At 35.3% G+C, this 22314-nt stretch overlaps 3 protein-coding genes across 3 annotated transcripts; 2 read left to right on the plus strand and 1 right to left on the minus strand.

The window, feature by feature from the left end:
* Positions 1-283: 283 nt before the first annotated feature.
* On the plus strand, positions 284-15289 carry LOC106789769. Its single transcript, XM_014754247.1, has 4 exons — positions 284-1155; positions 13329-13541; positions 13898-14162; positions 14269-15289. The coding sequence occupies exons 1-4, from the start codon at positions 997-999 to the stop codon at positions 14292-14294; spliced, it is 663 nt and encodes a 220-aa protein (XP_014609733.1). The 5' UTR covers positions 284-996; the 3' UTR covers positions 14295-15289.
* Positions 15290-15464: 175 nt separating this feature from the next.
* On the minus strand, positions 15465-16741 carry LOC106789770 (nuclear migration protein nudC). The gene is made up of 4 exons (XM_014754248.1): positions 16527-16741; positions 16333-16410; positions 15769-15987; positions 15465-15689 (listed from the first exon to the last, which is right to left on the minus strand). The coding sequence occupies exons 1-4, from the start codon at positions 16599-16601 to the stop codon at positions 15480-15482; spliced, it is 582 nt and encodes a 193-aa protein (XP_014609734.1). The 5' UTR covers positions 16602-16741; the 3' UTR covers positions 15465-15479.
* Positions 16742-17273: 532 nt separating this feature from the next.
* Positions 17274-21351, plus strand: LOC106789763 (sperm-tail PG-rich repeat-containing protein 2-like). The gene is made up of 11 exons (XM_014754239.1): positions 17274-17385; positions 17450-17580; positions 17644-17799; positions 17861-18019; positions 18085-18306; positions 18381-18500; positions 18561-18708; positions 18784-19022; positions 20364-20520; positions 20918-21036; positions 21163-21351. Exons 1-11 carry the CDS (start codon positions 17274-17276, stop codon positions 21349-21351), a joined length of 1752 nt encoding a protein of 583 aa, XP_014609725.1.
* The last annotated feature ends 963 nt before the right edge of the window (positions 21352-22314 follow it).

The following is a 22314-nucleotide window of genomic DNA, read 5'->3' on the forward strand; positions in this document are numbered from 1 at the left end:
TCTCTCTCTCTCTCTCTTGTCCTCCTCCTGCCGATCGTCCTTGCGTTTAGAGCCGAGCGTATAATATACTTGCACATAGTCACGATGGGTCTTATTCTATCTTATATGTTGGGTCTCGCGTGCGAGTATGCGTACAAGAGGAGGGGAAAGAGGAAGAAAAAAAGATCGATCCTCTCGGCCGTGGTGGAACTGCCCGTGTGCAGGATCGACGTGCCTGCTCGCGAGCTCGCGAAGCGAGACCAACGTGCACAGAGTGGGAGATACGAAGGTATAAAACCGATCTTGTGGTCTCCTGCCAGCCAGTCCAAAGGCCAGATGCGACGGCGGCTCTAGTCGCACGCGTGCGAGAGAGACGATCACGAAACGGCGTGCGGAACTCACACATACACATACACATACATACACACACATATATATATCTCTATATACACATATACACATGAATATATATGTAGATATATAGAAGAAGAAAAATTGGCACGTGATCGAACACTAGGATCAACCCCTAATTTTGATTATTTTAATCACGTGAATCCGTGCACAATAATTTTGTTCGAAATAATCGAAAAGGAAAATTCGACCTGTTGATATACTTTAAATAGAAACTCAAGTACCTAGAGAAAGGAATAGGACACTCGTTCGTCCTGCTCTCAGCTCTTATTCGAGGGAGAGAAAGGACGTTGTGTGTTGTGTAGATCTGAGATATCTACTCGCTCTAATACGAGGTCAAAGTTCCTTGATTCTTGAGAAGGTTTCTAGGATTAGGACTCAATTGGTTTGCTAAAAAAAGAAAAAAAAAGAAAAAGAGAGAGGATATTACGTCACAGAGCGCACACGTGAATTTTTTCGGGGGTGATCGAGTGGGGTTTCTTGTGGAATCCGTGAGTAATTGTAAAAAGAAAATAAAAAAGATTATTAAAAAAAGTTGAAGAGTGCAACTTGGAAGAGAGCAGCTTCTGAATATAACTATTATTAAATCGATCAAAAACTCAACGAATGATGAAGATGGAAGAGTCATCGACCTTTACTAATAACGAACAGGAGAATGCTCTGTCCAGTTGCTTTCACGAGGAATCGACACCGCACCGCATGCCAGGGATTCAAATCAACGTCGAAGATGCATCTAATGATGGCTACAAAGATGTTGTTAAACATGTAAGTTTAGAGCACAATCGTGCTCTTCTACAACATACGTATGAACTTTTATATATCGAATGAAATACTAAAAAATAAACAACAGGTCATCTGAATAACTCGATTGCTGTCGGTGATAGAAAATAATATGTCAGACGGTACTTATTTGGTTTCAAAAATGGCATAATCCAACGTTATGCACGTGGAACGTATTTACTATGTTATATTTCATATTTTTATTTTCTATGTAAAAAAATATTTAAAAAGCCGGAGCTAAAATTGAAGTAAGAAAAAAAGAAATATTCATATGGGCTTATGTTATCCTTCGAAATTACGTTTACTATGAAACATTTGATTTTATCACTAATACCAATCGAGTTATTCAGGTAGTGTGTTTTAAATGTCTCACTCGGTATATATCAGTCGATTCTCCAACTACCATATCTCGTCACATTCGTTACTTCTTTTTCTTCACCTTCTTTTAACCGGTAGTATAAAAATCTGGAATCAGTAACGCATCGCGGAAATATCGCGAATCTTCTCTTCCTCGTAACTCCCCTCTTATAAAGTTTAACAACTCTTTTTACTTCCTCTCTCTTAACTCGGCTTTCTATTTCGTTCTTTTCACTATAGTTGATATCAGACTCTCGACGATTGAAAGAATTAATCGGGAAGTGTTTATGAACGATCTCGACTCAAAAAAATGGAAGGAAAATAAAACGTGCGTGTAAGAGAGATTATTACACAAATGATAATACTTCATTAATATCTAGCGTAAGCAACATTGAAACTCTAGACGAATGAACAATAAAAGTTAGATGACTTTACAATCTGTGACAAAATTATTTCTTTATCGACAACGTTTAATAAAAGAGAGAGTAGTGCAACTGAGAATTTGTTAGCTTGATTATCTATTTCTCTAAAAATAAATTATTTTCTTCTTTTGATTATCTTATATTCAAAGATAATCTAAATGTTTAAGAGTTGTAAGAACGCGCGTGAGGAAAAGCGTAACGCATAAATGATTGAGTACAATCTATAATAAATTCTGTATTTTGATAAAAATTTTCTTTTAAGTTCATGGGCATGCAAGTATCCGTTACGCTATAGCCTCACTCGTTGTGAATACTCGATGAACCTGACACTTGGCGCAGTTTTATGTAACGCAAAAACGAGATTCCAACCGAATCCAGTTAATCGATTGTTGAGATAAAAACCTGGAGATGAAAAAAAAAAAGTGAGAAAAAGATTGAAATAAAAAACATTTGCGTTTAAAAGTAACGTAATACGTTACATCGGTGTCAAATATTAACTCACGAGCTAACATTTGTGAAAGTATGCAAGAACGTGTTGTGTAGTGAAATTCTCTTTTTGACCGGTAGCCATTTTTTGTTTCATCACGAACTTTTATCTTTTAACACCGGTAAGAAGTCAGGGTCGGAAATATGCGGGGTTTTTAGATAAGCAGAACGTAAATACTTATTTTATTCTGATGTCATAAATAATTATCGCTTAATGTTGAGGTTAACGCGTACACCCCACTGTTACTTCTACATCAGGAAACTTAATTAATCATCCTGGATCAGCAACATTCTCTCATTGGAACGGTGGCAGGCGCAAGCACGGTACCGTTACTTCTGCCACACATCAATATAGATATATACTTAATTAGTCTAACGTATTTTATGCACAATCGTGCATCTTTTATCAAAGATCATCTATCCACGCTTATTATTATTGCAATAAAAAGAAAGAAAGAAAGAATGAATAAAAGAGAATAAGGATCGCATGATAAATCAGAACCTAAAAGTTCTTCAAAATCTCGACATAAAATAATCCCGAATTCTGATGTACCTATTTATCAAAAAACATTTGACATTTTGAGATTCGAAGATGGGCTCGATATTTACGAGACGTCATGGACGTGACTTACACCAGACCATAAAGTTACCTACTCGAAATATATTTAAAGAAAGGCGGTGACCAAACACCTTCTACTACTACTACTACTACTACTACTACTACTACTACTACTACTACTACTACTACTACTACTACTACTACTACTATTACTACTATTTCTACAACATAACTTGTAAGTCGTCTCGTGCACAACTCGAGCTCCATTATTCTTTATGTTTCAACGTTTACAGTTCGCCAGTAGGAATAATATCCGAGATAATAAACCTCGAGGGTCTTTCCTTGCCCCTGGCGATAACTCGCATTTGATCGATATCTCACGCTTGAGATTAATTTATGGACTGGGAGCAATTTAAAAGAGGCGTGTTGAGTGTGTCCTTAGATATTTGCATCTCCTTGAAAGCCATGTCATAAGAGAACTCTTTTAACTCTTCATTTAAAATCGACTTTAATCATTATTTACATGCAACTTTACATTTAATCATCTTGATAATTTCTCCGGAGAGATGGCGGAAAGATTGGGGAAGGCGCTTACGTGATTTATCGTTTTATATTTTTTTTGTTTTAAGAATTAAATAAGATATACATATAAGTTTGAAGAGAACGTCAGATAGATTTCGATCAATCGTCAACATTCGTATCTCCTGAAGATATCTCGTAATATTCGATCAAACGATTCGAACTGAAAGTGGAAGGACACGTAGAATGAAAGACAGCAATAGGTTCGGTCATCCTATCGATTATTTGTACGACAAACAAAAATCTATGGAGTCTCATCTATTGAATAAACATGTTTTCGGTAGCCAAAAAATCAATTATTATATGATATCATCATTACTGATACTGCTAATCACCGAAAGATGGATTCTTATTATCATTCGAATTTAGAAATCTCAAAAAATAGGTAGATGGATTCAATGTGTTTTTTTAAACTTAGCCTAACAAAGATACAAACAAAAAAACAAAGTCTTATTTTAGCCTATAAAATTGAAATGTAAATAGAAACAATTTGATTAGCATCGTAAATTTTTATTTATTGATGATAAAAAATAGAGAAAAAAAATTAATTTTTCTAGCAAATAAAATATATTTTCGTCGACGTAAAGGACGAATCCATTATGAGATGACAACTGAAGAGGAAGCCATTGACCTTAAAAAGAATGCGCCGTTCCGCGGCGTTACACCGACGATTCTGACGAGGGATTTCACTTTGCTCAGGATCCATTGACGTTAAAGTTATCTTCTTGTCGTAGTCGCCACGTTGCCGATTCGCTCGTATATCTTGAACGGAATAATCTACCGGTTGTGTGAAGCCAACCATATGTCGCGTTACGTTACCGGTTAGGAAAGCCCCATACAAGATTAACATCCGCCTGCTTAAGAGAAGATGAAAAAAAGGAAGACGGAACGAAAGGTCTAAATTTAAGTTCCTAATTTTTTTTTACACTTCAAGGTCCAACGTTCAAAATTCTTTTTCGCTCTCGATACGATCGCTCACTTTTCTTTTCATAATATAAATTTACATGAATAACTAACAAGAGAGGTAGAACAAAATCGGTTTTAAAAAAAAACAAGACAGGAACAGGAAACCGTATAAAATAAAAAATACAATTTTGCAACTTTTGTACCAGTTTTGTGGCACTGCGAGTAACGTTCGAGTTACCAATTGAAATAAAATAAATGTTGCGGTTAAAAGTAGAACCAGATTGATAAAGTATCGTATTTAATATCCTGTTGCTTAGAACAATTATCCTTTCGTTTAAGAAATGCACGTGGAAACGGACTTAGCCTGAGGGAAAAAAGTTACCCCATTGATCTTGATCATTGAAAGGCGATATCGATCGTTATTCCCCTGTCACTGAATCATTCTGGCGCCGCTGCCGCTATCGAAGAGTCCTTAATTCATGAAAACAGAGATCAATTGATCTAACCGAGTTGACAACCTAACGAAGAAACTGTACTCAATAAATTGTCGACTTTTTTGTCCTACGACAGACACACGACAGACACCTGGTCAGTCCTTGACTTACGAGATCATCGTGTAACGTTGAGTACTCTATGCTTTTATGTACCAGCTGACACATCCATTTAATAGGAATAAAATCTACAGAACAGATGTCTGTATCATACGAACAAACATCTAGGATATGAACATTAAGTAAAAGCGTTCAAAAATAATGATAATGATGATGATGATAATTGAACGATGATATTGTAACAGCAAACGTTAGTCAAGACTTTAATTACATAAAAAAAGTATCTATGCTAGTTTAGCAAGATTGCTGAAGATAACTTTTCCTTTGGTTAGCTCGAAAATAAAAATACCAATTTTATGAATTTTCATGGAATATGATGAAAACAAATTATTTCTTCCTATTGACTATCATTTACATGATACACACAGGTGTGTCGCAGGTTCTCGAAAGTAACAACGAGGACATATAGTAGATATAAATACTTCAGAGATTTGTTTTGGTCATTCGTATTCGTAGTTATTTTCGAAGTCAAAACACACAACACAGCTGGATCCCTTCCTTATAACAGAAAAAAATGTAAAAATACAAAATGAAAAGGTGGCAATTAAGAGAACGACGACAGGTTATCCAAACGCGTTCACTTTCAAAACTAGAACGCGAACTTCAACATTCGCTCGATTGAAATCGAACGTATCCTAGATTCCAAGGAGTGCCAACCGATTGAAATCATTCTAATATTCCTCGTTGCAAATAAATATATGCAAAAAAAAAAAAGATATATGCAAAATTAATTAACAAAAGATTTAGAGAACTATTTTAAAACGATCGAATTTTGTATCATTAACGTTTTATTAGATCGATAAACTTTAATATTCATACATGTGAATGGCCGAAAAACGAGCTTAGAGAAATTATTACTTTCCTCTGAATACTTGCTTACGAGTTAGGATGAAACGTAACTTCTAACGATGGCGCAACGAAACATATCGCTTGTCCAACGTCTGTATTAATGTTGTATATGTAAATTGGATGGGTATTGAAAAAAAAAAATCTATTCTAAACGACCTAGAGAAGGTCTAATAAATAAAGGTCTAGTAAATACATTAGATTAAATTCAAGTTCTCTTCTAGTTGGAATCCGATAATCTTGACATTTCAAAAAATTAAATATAATATGGTAAACTAACGATAGCGATTCGCAAATAATTATTTCGAAATAGAACCTCATTTATTTAAGTAAATTCTTTTCTATCGTTAGAATCAACTAATATCTTCTAACAATATATAATTTTATTCAGAAAATAATATATTTCTATGGTATAGTAGGAAACAAAAATATGGACAGTATCCGGTTATTTTAAGCTTGTAATCTTACGAACGGAAGTAATCGTCACGTTTGATGCTTGACCATGACGTGAGAAAAGAAGAAAGTAGTTGAGAAATGTGGGTGTATCCCGAGCGAAAGAGTCTGCGTTTATGTCATAAGGCAAATTTCTACCGAGATGAAAAAAGAAAGTGTTGAAGTAGTAAGGTCAAAAGAGACCGAAATTATAATACTTTCATCTCGATATCCAACGTTCCTACCTGTGTTCATATAACTCTGCCGTCTATTATGAATCGTAATCGCTTGTTTTTCCACTTTCGAAGAGCCTATCAAACTCGAATCTAATCGCGTAACTTTCTTGGAAGAAAAAAAACCTAACACAACAACATTTCGATGATTCTTAATTACGAAGGATTCTTGATTAGATGTTAAAAAAAAATGTAGGACTGTGTTACGTATTTGATATATGTATCTAATCGCATATGTAACTTCCTAGAAAAAAAAAAAAAAAGAAAAAAAGAACAAAAATTGGATGGTTCCTGATTACGAATGATTCTCAATTGGGTGCTACATGCAAAAAGAAAATTCAAATAAAATTACGTATATGATATATTCATATGAATATGCATCAAATCGCGTATATAACTTTCTTGGAAGGAATTAATAAAAATTAAATGACTCCTGATTACGCAAACAATTTTTGATTGAATGCTAAATTTTAAGAGGAAATTCAAATAGAATTATATACATATGTGATATATTTGTATGAATATGTATCTCGAATCGTATAATTTTCCTGAAATTTTTTATGGTTAATAGTTTCGAAAAATTTTGGATTGGATGTCAAATTCAAAAAATAATATTATGAAATTACGTATTTGATACGTGTACTTTTATATTGCGAAATGAAAAAAATTGTTATGTAGATTGTTAAGTGGCGTTACGAAGTGACGAGAGAAACGTGTTAATTGGGTATTAATTATACACAACACAAGAAGCTGTTCACACTATTTCAAGCTGAGGAGACGAAAATGATTAGGTGACATCGTTGGTTACTATGTAAAATGAACATTCGCAACACGAATGAACGAGATACATAGAGCTCGTTACGTTTGATGAATCGCCATGAGCGGTTGCGAAGGACTTACTAATCGTGGCCTAACAGAATGAGATAAACGAGATAGCAAATTCTTTGTTGGATTGGGAAAGAAAAGTGTAATGGGAACACGGGACTAGAAAGAAGAGAATTATCAAGCGAGCATGTAAATTGCAAGAATTTAATGAAATCTTTTACACGGCCGATATAGTCTCGATAATGCACGTACACACGCACACAGACATACTTGCGTAATTTCAAAGCGAGAAATAAGAAATTCCAAGCTCGTAAATAATATGGCTAGAGATTTTTTTGTAAATTAAAAATCTTTCAAAATACATAAATCTCTATTAAAAACGAAGAAATCGATTCAAAAAAAGAAAAGAAAATTCTGCAATGGCGTACTTTTCTCGCGGCTTTTCTTATTCACGTATATTTGTTATGACCAAGAAAATATGACTCTTGAAAGTTTTCACAACTTTCGACGGCTTTTATGACTCCGATCGAAATGAAAAAAGGAAACAAGTATATAAGAAGTTCAAGACGAGACACAGAAACGCATCATCCCACGTTTGCATTCTCCTGTACATTGCTTTCTAATCGTTCAAATTTTGAAGGCTGAAGGGAAAGATTCCAACAAAATAAAAAAAATCTACCTACATATAAAAGCACGTTTAACGTAACCTTTTCACGTTTGCATTGCAATGGCATAACTTTAAACAGTCTCTCAGGAATTATTTTCATAATACTTACGTTAAGTACCTGCCATAACGAAACGGATATATCGAAAGTGGCGGTGTATACACCACCCATTGATGATAATTCGAGGTGTTCGCGTACAGAAAGGCCAACGAGTCAACACACGGTGAAAACTCTTGACTCATTGTAAAACGCATATCCGTGGTCAACATAAGGATATTTTTGTCGAGATCTCTCATGAGGAAACAACTTTCTTCCTTCTTCTTTTTGAGATGGTTCTTGGACGACCACGAAGACGGCGACGACGACCGGTAGAATGTACACATACATACATATATATCACACACATATACGACCACTTTCATTTCATCTTCTTGTAATTACTTATTGCAAACGTTAACGCTTTGTTTGCTGACATTTCTGAAGAAAACCAATTCCACTGATCTCTACGAAGTTATCTCTATACGATAAGAGAAAATGATCAATGTCATAACTTGACAAAAAAAAATAAAGAAGAAGAATAAATCAAAGTTAACATTAAAATTGAGATGCATCCTTGAGTTGAAATATCAATCGATTACCAATAAGTATCGAACAAGCTACCGCTAGTAATATAACGATCTCTAATCGAAGACGTTTATAATAATGACAAGTAATTACCGATAAGGACTCCCGTTAAACACTTATACGTGTGTATAAATTTCGTTTTTTCTTTTTTCTTTTGAGTCACCATTAGAAGATCCTTCTTTCGTATTACCTTTCGACGGCCTTTTTTATTTTTCTTGCAAATTAACCTAGTATCTACTAATTGGAAGTTTAACCGACCTCGTGATCTATCCATGCACGATGCAAAAATACGGAAGACAGAAAATTAGAAGGACGATTAGAATGAACAAGAGCATGATCGGTTGCTATACTTTTAACACTTCTTATTAGCGAACATGAACGTATATGTGATAGATGCATGTGTGTATAAGTTTAACGATAAGTAGTCGTTTGCAGTAAACCTTAATTAGCAACGATCGTGATAACGGAAGTAATAGCATTCGTAGGTCGCGATTGGTTCGATATTTTTTTTTTCCTGAATCTAACTTAAAAGGAACAAGGGCAATTTCGAAGTAGACGTACGTATAATCGTTAACTACGAAACCGATATTTACGATATAGCTTTCGAGTTTTATTTTAGATTTGTACCATATGTAGGTAGATACAATAAAAGAGATCGATCGATCGGTTGATCGATAGAACGATCTTTATCTTTTATCTTACAAATCGAAATCAATAAAGTCTTTCGATATTCTCATTAAGAAGATCTATAGATACAAGTGCAAGTATACATCATGGATACCCATTTATAGAATAGAATATACAACTATACTCATTCGATGTTCGAGCTTGTAAAACTGATCCCATATTTTTCCTTCCACGCAGAAAATGGTTGTACGATTATTCACTTTGATCACGTATTACATCTCGCCGAATGATTTCTTCGCGTTAAACTTAACCGAGAGTCAAATATGCTCTCACTCTCATCGTAATAGCGATTCCATTTCATAATCCTATTCGTAACGCGTCCAACAACACACTTCGGTCTTCTCGAAACGGTCTTGCTAAAACCGAGTCGAATGTCCAAGGACTCGAACACTAATCCGTACAATATCGATCTTAAGCAGTTGAAATAAATTGCCATGTATCCTTTCAAATATTATGACATTTGCGTTCTCTCTTTCTTTTTTTCTTTCTTTCCTTTCTTTCCTTTTTTTCTTTTTTTTCTTTTTTTTCTTTTTTTTCTTCCATCAATACGCGGTATATTTTTCCATAATTTGTCTATCTCCTTATTACTTAGCCATTGCAAAAGTGAACGTCTCAAATAGATAGTTCATTAGGAAGTAGCAAGAGCAGCGAATAGTTTAAGATTAAAATGACGTCAGAGATTTGTGTCTCCGGTGACATACGAGAAAAGGAAAAAAGAAAAAAGAGAGAAAGAGAGAGAGAGAGAGAGAGAGAGAGTTCAAAGTAGCCTAGGTGTATTTCATAAAGTCGCAATTTTAATTGCATTCACCTTAAAGAGACGGTGCGCAATGATGTCTTGATTGTCGGCTGACAGCAAGTCTAATGAAGGTGTTATATTATCTCAACGAACGTAGATAACATTATGGCGGATTCGTGTAGGAATGCACCCGTCGTTAGTTATTAAACATATCCTTGAGCCACAACATAGAAAAAATGTGGATATTGCTCGTAATGCCAACGAATATGTTAAAAACATTTTATTCGCAAAAGGAAAACCAATGGTTGGTTGTTAGTTTGAAATAGAAATCGAGGAGATTCAAAACTCTGTAAGCTTTAAATAAAAACGAAAAACGGGTTAAGTAAGTATGATGTTATTTTGGAATATTTTCTACGTGAAAAGAAAAGAAGATGTATATAAATCCTTTTATAATAAATAAAAATAAAAAATTAGGAGGAATAATAACAATGAGAAAAAAAAAAAAAAAGAAAAAAGAAAGAAAGAAATATATCTTTTTCTCCCTTTCTACTCTAATGAGATCCAATGCTAATTTATCTGCATCATGGCTATTAATGATCCGAAGCACTCACAACCATTGTCCGTTGAATCCTTCAAGGTAGCTCACTGAGGAATAACAGAAAGCATATCGAGGGATTGCAAAATCGAGATCGTCGAAGGGCATCGTACGTTCGATTAAAGGAGGAGCAATGAGCTTGATCCATTATCAGACTCTTCCCCCAGAGCTGGAACGAACGCGTCAATGTCAAATTTAATCGTCCAACGCTTTAATCATAAAGATAGCGAGGTCGTGTTCTCGATGCCTGTCTCTTATTTACACTTACTTTTTTACCAGAGAAGTCACTGTTCCGAGCAAGGACGATGAAAATAAAAAAATTAATTTAAAAAACATGAAAAAAAGGTATAATAAACGAAGACAAATTGAAACAAGTAGGCTGAAACAATGAGCTGCAGGAATTATCGAAGTACCTCTCTTATACGTTCGCGGTGTGAAACGCGTTGCGGCCAAGTTGCGGACGCGTTGTTCGGGTTCAAAATCCGTTTCAGGGTGTCCAATTACTTGGACCTGATGCAGGTGTGGCGCTTCGAGGCTGACCAGAGTATTGAATTCCGTAAAAATACCTGACGTCCCTCTTTGAACCATTCTCTCTCACTCGTTCCCTTTACTAGCCCTCTACTATCTCTTCTTAACCCTTTGAAATTCCCTTTCTATCTACTTAAACATATATATATACCTTTTCCATTAATTCAACGCTACAACAAATATCTTCTACTTTACCTAAGTATTAAATTCCGTAAAAATACCTTAACGCCCCTCTTTGAAACATATTTATTCTCTCTCCCTCTCACTTACTCTCTCTTTTGAATAGCCCTTGACTATCCTCTCTTTTTAACCCTTTGAAATTTTCTTTCTATTAGCTTACATACACATACTAATTTAACGAAACGACAAATACCTTCTGCTTTCCAAGATCCATTACGCAATAACCGTACTCTTTAATGGCACCTCGATAACCGCTTTCTCCAAACGACGAAAGTCTATATGCTGGAAATTTCGCGAATTCTAACGGTTTAAAAACTTGTTTTTTTACGGAGATTCCCATGACTAAACCAACATTTCAGCTTACGAATAATAGTCGCCCCGTCTTTTTTATCCACGTAATTGAACAACGTCGTTGTTTATCGTTTCTATCATTCGTTAAATCAACACTGTCGACGAAAAAGAATGTAGAAATTCGTCTAGACTACGGAGAGTAGTCCTTGAACGGCGCCCAGCCACGAAGGTAGGCCACCATCGTGAAATAAGCTTGATTTACGTGCGAATATTGCCAATTAAGCAAACTTCAAATAAATAAACAATTAAATAAACAAAATGTCAATCTCGTGGAAATATTTTAAATTTGACAAATTACAGGAAAATCATTTCGAGTCCAAGGAACAATAGACAGAAGCCGTAAAAAAATACCCTTGCCCAAACCGAATATATTCGTCGTGCATTCGATACGTCGATATTTCCAATTTCGATTTATAAATACCTACGGCAGAAAACTGGTTTTTTACTCAGAGAGTTCATAGTTTTTTTTTTGTACTTTTTCTTTAAATTTATCATCAACAAACGGTTATAAGTCTCAGATTTTTTGGAAAGGCGATCATTGTAAAAATAAGCGAGCACGATTCGAGCTCGAGCGTTAAATCGATTATCGAATATTCGTAAGGCATCGATTAAAGCCGATCGAATTCCTTTCGTCGACGGTGTATTATTAATTAACGATCACGAGCGATCACGTTGGTGGTGTATTATACACAGCAAGTCTCGAGCCAAGCCGAGTCGAGTGCTCGCATCGATCGCTAGAACTCGTGCGCAAGGAGCGTGGGCCTGGATTTTACGAACGAGCGAACAACGCGCGCGGAATTCGAGAACGTCGTTGTGCAACAATAAAACCGGAATGTCGGCTCGCTTCGTTGCCCCCGGCAGACGACCAAATTCTCCTCGATCTTCCTCCGAGGAAGGAAGAACATTGAAGGAGTATGTGCACCTTTGAACGAACATAAATACGAGAAATCCACTAAATCAATAACAAATTTATTCATAATTTATTTTTTTTTTTTTTTTTTCGGTGATATTCATTATTTCAAATTGATGACTATCTTTTCTTGCTCTTTTGATAAACTTCGCGTACCTCGTGGCTAGACAAAAAAAAAAATAAATTAAAAAATACTTTCATACATTCAACGAATTAATATGTCACTTATTATCGAATTAAAAAACTCGTAAGAATTCTACAAGAAAAATCTAAAAACAACATTCTTTTGATTAGTACTCAAACAGGATTTAAAGATAAGTAAACAGAAAACAAGATTTCGTAGAAAAATGTTAGTAGTTTTACAAAAAGAAAACACTTGTTCGCATTACGGTGACACGAATGGAGAGCTGAAATCTTCTGCCGTTGGCGCGAGACCAACGCGTTGTACACAAGAAGCCGTTGTATTTTCTGGTGACAGATAAACGACGTGCGGTTGCAGGTGGAAGACATGCGGGCAAGACATAGCAGTGCAATCGAGCGCTGCATTATCGCTTGAGCAATCGAAGCTTCGCGTCGATTTATGTCGCTATTTTTCTGTTTTTATTTACTTTTTCTTTTCTTTTCAGATCGAAACAACAGCGGCGGCGACGGATAGTCCGCTTTCCTGGCACATCCCAAGGCCGTCCTTAGGATGTCCCAAGACTGGACGAAGTGAAAAAGATAGCGAAAATGGAAGCTGGGCGCATCACCACCACCACCATCATCTTCATCATCATTTGCATCCTGATTCTCCTTCAAGAGGATCTACTTCATCTCAGGGATCAACAGCCAGTACACACGTTAGTATCTTTTTTTGTCCATTACTATACTTCTTTGAGATTATTTTTTTTTTTAAATAGATAAATGTTTCTTCGACGTGGTTATGTGCTATTTTTATTACAATCTTTCCGGACGCGATAACGTTTAATCGTGATATTAGGAAAGATTCTATCGAACGCTTCCTACTGGAAATAAACAAGCGTTGGAAATGTCTAAGCATTATCTTCCATATCTTAATGAAGTCATTAAACCTACTTTTTCTCCCACACTCAGTTACTTTCACTAGCTAACGTAAATTTTAATCAGCTCTATAAATTACAACTTTTACCTTTTCGATTATCGTTCAAAGGAGATCGAATTTGTTTTGTTTGTACAGAGCGCAGCATCGGGAACGTTGCTGCTAACAGCCGCCAATTTGGCTAATCTCGCAGCGATGCATCCACCAACGGTAACAACACCCAAACAAATGGATACTGCATCGGTAGCAAGCAGTACGCATTTTACGGTTGTAAATGGCCTCGGCAGACCTACCACCGTTTACAGGAAGTCCTGGTGTGCGAGGAATCAGCTCACCGTACTTGTATGCACAATGAGTTTCCTATTCATGGTCGGCCTCTTAGCAGGAATCCTCTTCATGGAAAGTGAGTGTCCTTTTGCAATGGACTGTTGTCTCGTTCTCAATCTAAACGAATCTTCACGAGAAATAGCATCCGGGAATTTCTCTGGTATTATTTTTTCTGATTACAGTGAGGGCTCGCGACAAATACAATTAGGCCGAGATCAAGAAATCGAACGAAGAGAAGAGAAAAGCGAACGTGTCTTTGGGGTCCTCGCGATAGCACATATACAACATACGTCGTGGCAAGATCGAACTTTCGTAGAAGAGATGTGGAAAAAGAAAGAAGAAAAAGAAGAATATTAGAGGAACAACATGTGGAAGGAACATGTTCTCGATAATAATCGTCGACTACAATCTGCTACACGAGTCACGAAGAGTCCCTGTTTAATTTCGTATTTATATAAGCGCAAGTCTTGTTAAACGCGTTCTTAATGATTTGAGACCATTCGCTGGAGAGATAGAATTTTAAGGCTGTATTGCACCTTGTCAAAAAGTGTGGTACGTGAATCCCAGTAATTACATTTGTGTAATAATAACCGACCGTTTCAAGCGAGCGAGTACGGCTTATAGCAATAACGAAAAAACCCTCGCCTTGTGAATAATTGTATTATATTTATGCTATTGACTAACGAACCCCCTAGATCGTCGTCCAAATCTCGAATCTCAATCTCGAGATACAATCCAAAAGTATGTGTAAGCCAAACAAAAAGAAAAATATGAAAATTCTTATGATCTAAGATCGTACGATTTTTGAAATTTTTTTCTTTTTTTAATTTTGACTTCTAATCGTTGATTAAAACGGTTCTCGAACGATTTAACGTACGCTGTGTAAATCGCATCGATGTCCTCGTTCAAAATCCACGATAAAGATTCTCTTTTAAGTTAATAGAAATTTGAATTTGGTATTATATCGACTAAACATGACAACGACGATAGAGAATATTAACATTTAGGAGCTCGTAATTTAATTCATACTAACACGAAACGCCTTAAATCAAACCTGGACAATTCTGTCGTGCGATGTCGTTCCAGGATATCAATATGTTGGAAAAGCAATGAAGAGCGGTCGCGTCGATCGCCCTTCACGACTGTGATATTACTTGCGTATTAAATAATCATCAATTCAACAAGAAACTGTTAGAACCTAAACACCGTATTTCATTTATATCCTTAATATCCTTAATATCCTTATTTTCTTTGAACAAAGACGCTCTAGGATAATCAATCATTCTTCAATCGAAGGTAAGTTGATATTATGTTACATTACAAATAAAATTGCTATACTGTTAATACAATTTTTACGCGTTAAAAACAATGTATTAGAATATTAAAGATTTGTTCAAAAACTTACCTCAACTTCCTGAAGAGTTTGCGTCCACCTGTAGTTAGGCATATCCGCACCGTTGCCGGAATTAGGCCTTAGTTTATTTTTTTCTTTCTCATCTTCTTCATCTTCGTCGTCAGCCATTTCTTTATTCTCTTTCTTTGATTCACCGTCAGCACTAACACCACTAGTTCCAGGAACCGCAGTTGTTTCTTTAGATATCTTCTGCATAAAGAATGATTATTGTCTATTATATCAATTACAATGATTACGTACACCTAATAAACAAATATCAAATACTTACTTTGTTATCTATCTCTTGTTGTAATTTAATCGCCTGTTCATCCGTCAATTCAACTATTCTAGAATCCATATCCATTTGTTCTTCTAATTTCTCTTCTTCCTTTTTCTTTTTCTCCAACTTTTCTTTTCGTCTTCTTTCTTGTTCTGCACGTTCAGCTTTCTCTGCAGCAGCTTTTGCTAAAGCAGTTGCTTCATACTTTTTGAACTTTCCAGTAACAAGCTATAGAAAAATTCATATTGTATGACATAAGTATGTTTAAATAAATAATTCACGATCTTAATTCTTGTAAAGGACAGTAATATTACGATTATAAATACAGTAGAATCTTGACTATAGAAACATTCTATTAACCTAATATTCTTCCATCAGAGCACATTCTACCAATCACACAATTTCCTTGAGTGTTAAATATATAAACAGTATCGTTCTACTATTCTGTATTTTAATTATTTGAATACTTTTATATTCCTATTATCAAAGTTCTACTATATCTTGATACAATATTGATTCCAGAAAGATCGAGAATATTCAATAAAACAGATTATTTTGTATGAAAATATATACCTTTTCAGCTGCACCTTCGCCTCCTCCGGTATAAAAATCTGTTTTCCTTGCCAAAAAACTGAAGATTGTTTCTAACAACTGAAAGAAATTTTGTTAGGAAAAAACAAAAACCGATAGAAAAAACATTTCAGAAAATTGAATTAAGTAATGCTGCTGTGTAACAAAGACATAACCTCAACCGGTAAGTTACTTACGTCTTGAACACCACCTTCGTGTTGTTGAGCCATCGCCAACAACATTGCATCGAATTTCTCTTCGTTTTTCGACATCCTGTTAGAATTTATTTAAAAATATGTAGAATATATTTATCGAGAAAGAAATTACAAACTCCCAAGACAAAAAAGTCACTGCGTTGCAATCTATTCTTTCGACACGTTTCTATCGTTTTTCCGACTAATACGTCTATGCGCATGTGTAGAAATATACTTCATTGCTATTGGTCGAAATTTTCGCATTGAGTTAGACACCTGTATTAATAAGCACCATCGATATTGTCACAAATATTAATTTACAAAAATTATTCTATTTTTCATTCGTAAAATTGTACTTACATTCAAAAATTTATTTTAATTATATTATTTATGCAAATTTTTGTTTGTATTTCGAGATAAAGTAGAATGAAAAATAATAATCTGCAGTTATCGACCAAACAAACTCTGCTTCAATGTATCATTGGCGACCTCTATCGAGATGTAAGGTTTCTACGATTTCTATTGCGGGTTGCATATCGACAGGCGCAATATAGAATATTTTAAACACGCGCAATATTTTGAAACATTTAGAAAATTAAATCATTAAATTAGTACTTCCATGTATGATTTGAAATTATGTACAATTGTCAATTATTCTAAATTTTGTTATAATCCAATCCAAAAGCTTGTTTTATAGGAAAAATTATTTCAATGCAGGTTACGTCACGTGTATCATACAAAATTGAAATAATGGCATATGATAGAGCCAAAAGATTTCCAAAATTAATTACACAGACTTCTGCATTCGTTGGTCCTGGAACTTACGATGAATCATATATATCAAAACCACCACGTGATTTAGGTAACATGTAATCATACGATATTAAAACTTCAATGTGTTATAAATTATTCGTATTATCTTTTAGACGGTCAATATCCATTTTTAAGTGGCACGCGGAGACAAACTATGATTGCATCGAAAGATGCAATTCTTTTTCCAGGACCTGGTTCATACGATCCAATAGAGCCACAACGGCACATTCCAGAACGTAGAATCGTTTAACAATATTCAGATTTCAATTTCACCTTATTCATTTTAAATGGATTTTATAAATTCTAGGGAGGTGTCAGCATCGATTACACTGATGCTAGATTTAAAGAGAAAATTTACGAAGGACCAGGTCCAACGGAATACGATTTACCGGATGATCTATTCAAAGAGATACCGAAGAAGATTAGATCACATCTTGGCACTTGGAAAGGACCACCTGGAAAAGTAAAATGTTTTTCTAATTCGTTCATATTCCTGACGTTTATCAGGGTCATAATCTTTTCAGCTGTGGTTAATAAAACCACCACGTTCTATCATAACTTCTGGAATATCCGTACCTTCGAAACGTGACGTTTACGGTTACGATATTAATGAGGATGGAATTCTTGTTAAAATTTCACCAATCGAAGATGAACCAACTTTCATATATGAAATACCAAGAGGAGTAATAACAATTTCTACAATAATATCAAATGTATATATAAACTTTATTTCATTTTCTATATGCAGGATGAAAATTTTACTACTCTCAAATATAAAGGAAACTTTTGGAGTAGAATGACTGGAAGGGAAGAGAAAAGACCCTTCGTAACGCCAGGACCAGGGGACTACGAACACGAAACAAAAAAGACTCCTACGCAAATTTACGATGAAAAGTTTAGGGAAAAAAAGAGAGCTACGTCAAGACAACCACGATACCTCGAAGCGATGTTCCGACGAAAATTACGAGAAGTTCATTTATTTCTTAAATGTTTTATCTTATTTTCCACAGACACAATAGTAAGAGAATATAATTTTTGCCAAAGGGATTACCAGGACCAAATCATTATGATACACATAAAAGTACCTTTGACAAGTATCAAAAAATCAATTGTAAATGCGACAAATATACCATAGAACCTCCACCTTTCAATCAAACTGCTGAGGTAAATAAATGTTTAAAAATTTGTGAATATTTCATTTTAAATAAATTTCATTTGCTCCAGAGATTCGAACTTAGAGAATTTATTGATATTCCTGGTCCAGGAACGTACGAGAGCAAAAAACCAAAAAGTTGTTTAACTCAAGTACGTCGAGCACCATTTGGAAGTCTCGTTTCTCGTTTTAAAAAGGATTCTGACAATTCGGCTCCAGGTATCGTATTTAATCTCTTTCCAAATATATTCAAAGATTGTATAAAATTTATTAACCGAATCAATGTATTTCTAGAACCTGGTAGATATCACGTAGTAGCAGGAAATATTTCTTATGAATCCGCAAAACGTTTCAAGTATCATTACGAAAGGTCGACACCTTACTTATTTCTGAAAAATATTGTATCTCCTTATAATGAAAAAGAATTTATTGAAGAAACACAAGAAATAGAGCATGAAGAACTTAAAAAAAGTTACGAGTATCATGCTGTTTTTAAATCAAGGACAGAAAGATTTCGTAAAGTTCTTAAAGGGGTAAGAAAATTGACACACGCGAATCTAATAAAAAATATTTCTTTCAAAACAATCTAGTCTAATGTTTTAATCTGAGAGATGTCATTGGTAATACGATTCTCACGCTGGTAATGATTTAACAGCAAGGAGAAGTATAGAAAGAAAGATTCTGTAGATAGTAGTAAGAGTAAGTCGATGGTCAGACGTGACACCAAGGATTCTTTCGGTAGAAACTGGAGACTCAGGGTAGAGCCAGGTAATCCTCAAAGCGCAAGGTAATCAGGAGAACCCGAGACGAAATTAATGGCAACCGATCGAAGCGTAGCATCTGTACCCGAGGCGGTTCGTAGCCAGGATCCAATTTGGCCGTTAATCGAGAGAGAGAGAGAGAGAGAGAGAGAGAAAGAGAGTGAGTTTGTGAGAGAGCATTGGAACGGGATTCGATGGTTCAACCATAGATAGGCTTGCCTAGAATGGTCAAAGCTATTCGGACAGTTCCTGCTTCCGCCTATACGAGATACGTTTCCGATCACGTTCGGAACATTTATATTTTTCATTTACGTCGATACTCTAACGTGTGCTAGTTCTCGCCCCATACTTATCAATTATTTTATATCCTTTCTTTTTTTTATAGAACAGACAGCACACGTAAAATGAAATTAGTTACGTGTCATTAATTTTCTAGAAGACATTATAAAATTGATTAGATTCTAGCCGATTGATAAAGAAGTGTCTAATATAATCGAGTCGTTAAATAAAATCATCTGGAACATGGGGAGGATGATGTATACTTAAGTATGATCGATGAAGCAAAGAGAAACATCCAGTCGCATAACTCTCTAGTCTTCGTTCGAGCGAGGAATTCGCGAGGATGACCAGTAGTAGTTCTGCTTTCGACGAAGTCATATTTACATAACGTAGGGAAGCGTCGTAACTCTGTGAGCCCCCGGAAATGACGTTCCAGCGTGCTCGGGGGGTCATTTCCACGCACAGTCCGCGTGGCTGCCGATGTAGCCCGGTGAAATCACTTCCGGCTCGTTGAACCGGAAATTCGAGCCAATCCCTGCCTCGATCTCTCTCTCCTTTTCTCTCTCTCTCTCTCTCTCTCTCTCTCTCTCTCTTGCAGTCTATCAGCAAAACGTAAATTGCGGGTAGTCCAAAACATCGTTTATTTTGGTATTTGTTCTTCGTCACAAGAGACTATCACCAGGTTGAAGAAAATAGAATTGGACCAATAGTGCTATCGAATAGTCTTTGTTTTAATTAAATCGATACCAAATTTAAAGTTTGTCCACCTTATATAGAAATGTCTCGTAAATTGCATTTTTACTTTTCTTTTTCTTTTTTTCCTTACTTTTGTAGATCGATGCGCCGGATCCTGGAGCTTACGAAGCTTTAACCTCTTTTAAGGCTAATCGTGATCGATGCGACTTCCTTTGCCGACGTTTGGCTCCACCCTTCCTTTCGAGGGCTCGCCGTGTTCTCGAGATTACCAAAGGAATCGATATGACAGTACCAGGTACTAACTCCTGTCTCATTCCTATATTCCTATAAATTATATTCATAATTATTCCAACACATATTACTTTCGATCGAATACGGAAATCGATGAAAAGTCCATTTATAAGCTATCGATCAATTAACGCTGGAAATATGTGTTGAGAGTGTTCAATTATTTCATCATTTTCCTTTAGTTCTTTTTTCTTTTTTTATTCTTTTTCACTCCTCAAAACAATATTTTCAAACCATAGCTAAAATGTAGGATAGCATAATTTTCTTAGACGTTAGAACTCCTCCATTATTCATCCTATCATCTTAATTCATGGACTCTGTCAATTCAAACACGCTTCTTGCACGAACCAGGAAGCAATATCGAGCGAGGACAATGCCTTGATTTTCATACTTTTTGTGTCTAGCTCCAACACATTATACCATCCCGTATGACATATCAAAAGGAATCAAGGGAGGTGTGATACCGTATTCACGCCGTGATAAGGAGAAGAAAAAGAAGGTACCTGGTCCCCAGGACTATTATGTAAGGATTTCTTTCTTAAGATTCCATTCTCAGATATTTTTTATTTTCCATTTCTTATGGACTACCGTTGCGATTTACATTGAAATGTTACAAGAAATACCTTTTTCTATTTAATTGCATTTGCAGATAAATCCTTATATCGATTCCTCTGTGTTAAAGAAATCTTTCAATGTTACTTTGGGTAAAACTAAATTCATTGGAGAAAAGAAAAAAGTGAAAAATCGATTACACCCTTCGAAGAAAACTCTTAGGTGGTTCACCACACCTGTTGAGGATTATCGACATTGTTCTGTAACGTGTTTGACAGTGTCGTGATTGACGATACTTAAAAATACAAATTATAAATTCAAAATTCAAGTTTAAGGGAGGAAAGAAATTGAAATAAAAGTTTAGGATCTTTGAGTTGAGAATTTGGAATCGATCGTATAATACAAAGTCGTATTTACTTTGTAGGAACATGCTAGGATATTGCGTGCTTATGGCACGCGAGAATAATGTCGGATACTTCAGATAGTGATATATGAGGTACGGCTACGTACCATGAGATGACTAGATGGCTAGCATCCCGTATTTCCATAATATTCCCGTGTAAAACGGGAACATGCGTTGCTGAAAGCGGCATAAATGAAAATCTTCCATCACGTGTCATTACGTGTTGTTGCGTTCCGTCGTTGTTAACTTGAACATTTTTTTTTAGACTATTTTTTTCGTTTTACACTCATACATATATATATATTTATTTTTTTATTTTTCGCAGACGTAAATTCAACACACGGACGAAAGATTACAAATATCCTCCTATTTATTTTCGTTTTACGAGTAAAAACGTGAAAAATGGTCGAGTTGAAAATCAGCGTGTATCTTTTGGTGCAAACAAAATTCGATAAAATATAAGTTGCATTACTATTTCGTATTTTTTTTTGTTTGATAAAAAATTAGCTATCATGCCGAACGAAGCGTATGACGAACTTGGATGTTTTTATCCGATCTTTTAGGAATATCGATTGGAAACCCCCTATTTAACTTCCGGTACAGTGTTAACAATTAAAGATCGACGAGTTTCGACCACAGGATACCCATAATCAGTCACCTCTTGACAAGGGTTCGTAACAAAGGATACGCTTAGTTGTAGCCTATCGTTTCTAAAGAGTATTCCCTTATAAAAGGGAATAGACCTTCACTCGGATCAATACTACCAAGGGTTCCAATAGCATACCTCGATATGACATCACATCTACATTTATTTATACTTTATACCTCGCGCACTTAAAACTATTA

The sequence above is a fragment of the Polistes canadensis genome, unplaced genomic scaffold, assembly GCF_001313835.1.
Source record: "Polistes canadensis isolate GaletaPanama2010 unplaced genomic scaffold, ASM131383v1 scaffold_202, whole genome shotgun sequence".
NCBI lineage: Eukaryota > Metazoa > Arthropoda > Insecta > Hymenoptera > Vespidae > Polistes > Polistes canadensis.